Source organism: Pistacia vera, unplaced genomic scaffold (genome assembly GCF_008641045.1).
Source record: "Pistacia vera cultivar Batoury unplaced genomic scaffold, PisVer_v2 Contig1526, whole genome shotgun sequence".
NCBI lineage: Eukaryota > Viridiplantae > Streptophyta > Magnoliopsida > Sapindales > Anacardiaceae > Pistacia > Pistacia vera.
The window spans coordinates 5714-10473 of NW_022195604.1; the positions used below are offsets into that span (position 1 = coordinate 5714).

General features: G+C 32.1%; 1 protein-coding gene across 1 annotated transcript; it reads left to right on the forward strand.

The window, feature by feature from the left end:
- On the forward strand, window positions 1-1828 carry LOC116124530 (polygalacturonase-like). The gene is made up of 4 exons (XM_031410257.1): window positions 1-451; window positions 910-1199; window positions 1282-1510; window positions 1610-1828. The coding sequence occupies exons 1-4, from the start codon at window positions 23-25 to the stop codon at window positions 1826-1828; spliced, it is 1167 nt and encodes a 388-aa protein (XP_031266117.1). The 5' UTR covers window positions 1-22.
- The last annotated feature ends 2932 nt before the right edge of the window (window positions 1829-4760 follow it).

Consider the following 4760-nt stretch of genomic DNA (forward strand, 5'->3'; position numbering starts at 1 on the left):
CTCTAGCAATTTGCTTAATACTATGGCGGCCAAGCTTATTGTTTCCAGTTTTTTCTTCTTCTTTATCTTATTTTTTGTAACGTCAAATGGAGCACTCAACGTGATAACTTATGGGGCGAAACCCGACGGCAAAACAGACTCAACGGAGGCGTTTCTCCGGGCGTGGACGGTGGCTTGTGGCTCAGCTAAGGGGGCTACGATTTATGTGCCGAAAGGGAGGTATTTGATGAAGGAAGTGGAGTTTCAAGGGCCATGCAAGAGCAGAATTTTGGTTCATATAAATGGAACTATTATTGCTCCTACTGATTATCGTGCTCTTGGGAATTCGGGGTATTGGATTTTGTTCAAAAAAGTTGATAATCTTACAGTTGTTGGTGGGAATCTTGATGCCAAGGGTGCTGGCTTCTGGGATTGCAGGAAGTATGGAAAAGATTGCCCAGTTGGAGCTAGGGTAAGTTAACTATGGTATTAATTTATCAATCATTCTGAAGTGAAAAACATATTAAAAGAAAAAAAATTCTGAATGGTAATACAATAAATTTGGTTAAAATTTTGTGTTTTAGTAAATTCTACACGTCCAAATTTTGAATCAAGTTTTAAAAATTAGAACTTTACATTTGAGAATTTTCAATTCATTTACTATCCTATACTTGAAAAAACGTCTTCAAGGATGGATTACGTGTACCACGTCCATATGATTGACAGAAAAATTAATAAATACATATATTACATAATATCATTAAATAAATATACAGATGATATGATATGTTTATTCCTTTTAAGTTATTCATTTATTTGATTTAAAAAACTTGGATGCGCAACTATGTAAAATTGCTTCATTAATAGGATAAATAACTTAATTATATATTATATATCTAACATTTTTCCATCATCTATATGCCACTGCAGTCAATAACATTCAATTGGGCAAACAATGTTATAGTAAGTGGCTTGACCTCAATCAACAGTCAGGCAACTCACCTTGTAGTCAACAGTTGCAACAATGTAATTGTCCGCAATGTGAAGCTTTATGCTCCTGATGAAAGCCCCAACACGGATGGCATCCATGTGCAATCCTCTACCGGCGTTACAATCACCGGAAGTACCCTTCAGACCGGCGACGATTGCATATCAATCGGCCCTGGTACCAGAAACTTGTTCATGAAAAGCATCAAGTGTGGTCCTGGACATGGTGTTAGGTAATACTAATAACACTCTTCAAAATTATATTCAAACATAACTATTGGCCCCTTACTGAGATCTTCATTTTGTTATTTACAGTATTGGAAGTCTTGGCAGGGAGCTCAACGAAGATGGGGTTGAAAATGTAACATTGACAAATGCAGTTTTTACAGGGTCAGATAATGGAGTAAGAATCAAGTCTTGGGCAAGAAATAGCACTGGTTTTGTGAGAAACATTCTCTTCCAAGACTTAATTATGTACAAAGTTAAGAACCCCATTATAATCGATCAAAATTATTGTCCCGATAATCAAGGATGCCCTAATCAGGTACATTAATATACACTACAATACTCAAGTACAGAAATATGAATATATAGATAATTAACTTCTCAAACTTCATTTTTTTTTTTGTCTCCCTTTTGACAGACTTCTGGGGTGAAGATTAGTCAAGTGACATATAGAAACATACAAGGAACATCTGCAACACCAGAGGCTATGACATTTGATTGCAGCCCTAGTAATCTATGTACAGAAATCAGATTGCATGACATCAAGCTTAAATACATGAATGAAACCGCGACATCTTCATGTAATAACATCCATGGAACGACTAGCGGAGTCACCGATCCTGAGAGTTGTTTCTGAGAAAATACATTTTATTAAATGTATATATAAATGATATGATACATTCATTATACAAATTAATAAAAACTTCTCAAAACGAGTGGATAAATGTAAAAATTAATATATTGAATGTTATTCTCTATTTTCTTAAAGCTTATCTAAACTATTGAATTGTATTAGTGCAAGTTTCCGGCAGAGGACCCCAAATTTTAATAGTTTAATTGAATCAATGGGAACTGATCGATCAACTTGGATGTTTTTAAAAAAAAATTCATTCTCGTTAACGAGATGAGAATTAATAGATTCTACTTAATCTATAGATATCATGGTACATAATTTATCTTAATTTAGATTTCTATTAGTAAGTTAGAACTTAGAAACGTATTACCAGCATCTTACCAGTGGACGTGTCAGCCACTGTACATTGTAAAATTACGTGGTGGATTATGATTTGTTTTTAATTAGTTTCAAGTCTTTGGTCATCTTTATGGATATAAAGTCAGGTTGACTTGGTTTAGAGTTTCATTGATCGAGAGTTCTTCGCCTGCAAGTGCTCCGGTTTTCCTCACTTACACAGACAAATGAATGTACGGATTCATATTCAAGTTTGATATGGAATACAAGTACAGAGCAGTCTTCTCCATCTCCAGCTCCAGTAGACGTCAGGTTTTAAAGTTTTGATAATGTTAATCCACGTCTATTGATATTAAAGAACAAAATATTCAAGTTATAGTCACGTTATTTATATTTGTGTTAAAAATTATATTTGTTAATAAATAATAATGTATTATGAGTTAACTTTTTATCTTAAGTTATCTTTGATATAATTTGCTCAACTCACTTTATAATGTATTAGAGTTACTTGTGTTTAGAGCATGATAGATTTAGACCTTCAAATCAGTTGTTTCGATGATATGATACGTCGAAGCATGATGGAGGAAGTGAGTTCTATCCAAAGTCTCATTCACCGTATTTATTAATAAATCTATTAATCTAATTATAATATACCATCGTACACGACTAAGTTTTCTATATACGAGGATTTTATAACAAAATATAACCTGACATTTAGCAACAATATTGCATTAAAATTGGCGATTACTTGTTGAAGAAGTTGGTTATAAGAATTATATTGGTCATTACTGTTGAAAAAGTTGTATTTAACCTCAACAACGGATTAATTGATTTATTATATAAAGAAAAAGGAATATAATACAGGTTTATCTTAATTAATCCAACTATGGTATTAAAATAAGAACCGATTTTAGAAATAAAATAAATCCAACGAGACACATCTGCACCCGCCCAATCATGATAGTTGGCATCAATATATATATGGTGACCTTACGCATCAAGTGATTGAATTAGAGCTAAAAAATTTCGACTTTGTTATTAAGCCCTATGTAAATATACCAATATAACGCAACGATTAGCGTGAATAAATAAGGGTAACACTCGATTACCTTTGAATTAATAAAAAGTCTCAATGAGAACTAAACTTGTGAAAATCTGAAGAAATGAACTAATGCATTGAATATTTATGTATCCTCAAAAGAAAAAATAATATGTTATATAGGGTGGTTATAACCAACCTAACAGGACTCTAATTAAACAAATAAATAAATCTTCTTAAATACACAAGACTAATTAAAAAAAAAAAAACTAATTATAAAATAAGAAAGTAAAATTAACTAAATTAAAATCTTAAATCAACGAACTCCTAATTAAAATAGAAAAACTACTTGAATTCCTAATGTGAAACCTAATAACATAAGAAAACAAATAAAGAAAGGGAAACAAATTAAATTCTAATTAAATCCTAAATTAAATATTTTCCCCACATCATATGCTTCAAATGATTGAATTAGAGTCACGTCTAATAAATTCTATCAAATAGTGGATTAGGTACAATTACTCTGAAAATCTAACTTAACGGCTCGTGGGGAAATTTGATACGAAGGCACAAGACCACCACTTAATAATTCATGAACCTGGCACTGTTACATCTGCATAATTTGCAGCTCAAGTTGTAGGCTATCTTTGTATAAACCTTGACTCATGCATCAACCCTTCACAAACTTAAAAAAGAAAATTTCTTCGGTAAAACGCCGTCTCCAAATGAGTGTATATGCACGTAGCTTACACTTCTTTCATGGTTGTATAAATGTCTCTCGTGTGGATGTCTTTATTTTTTTTTTATAAAAAAATAAAATAAAAAATATATATGGATGCGTTTGGTTTATTTTTTTGGATGAGATTTTAGAAATAATATTGGATAGTTGAATAGAATGATTATTACGAGGTGAAATTTAAAAATTAACAAAAAAACTCCATAAGTTTGCTAATTTAACTAAACACCCCAATATATAAAAATTTTATAAACTAACAAAAACACCCCCACCCATCCATAGTGCAAGATTTCGGCCACCACCGCTGGAATTTGGTCGATATCTGGCATTACGATACTGACCGGTCAGATCTGGCCAGACGTGTGTCGATCTGGCGGATCTGGTCAAAAAAAGCCAAATTGACGGCCAGATCCACTGTGGATCTGGCCGAAAAAGGTCAAATCAACGAATTATCGGTCAGTTCCGATCATTTGTAGGCCGTTGTGACAGATTCCGGTTATCACCGCCGGAATCTGGCAATTATAGGTGGGTGGGGGTGTTTTTATTACTTTTTAAACTTTTTTTTGTTTTTTATTAAATTAATAAATTTAAAGGGTCTAAAAGTAATTAAAAAAATATAATAATATTTCTTAAATAATTAAACAAACAAATATTTTGAGAATAGAGTATGAAATAAGAAATCAAACGCACTCCATATTTACAATAATTTACTTCTCGTTAACGAGAGAGAGAGAGAGAGAGAGAGAGAGAGAGAGTTAATTGGAGTTCTCGTATATACATATAATTTGTTTACATAATTTAGATTTAATTTAGATTTCTATTTA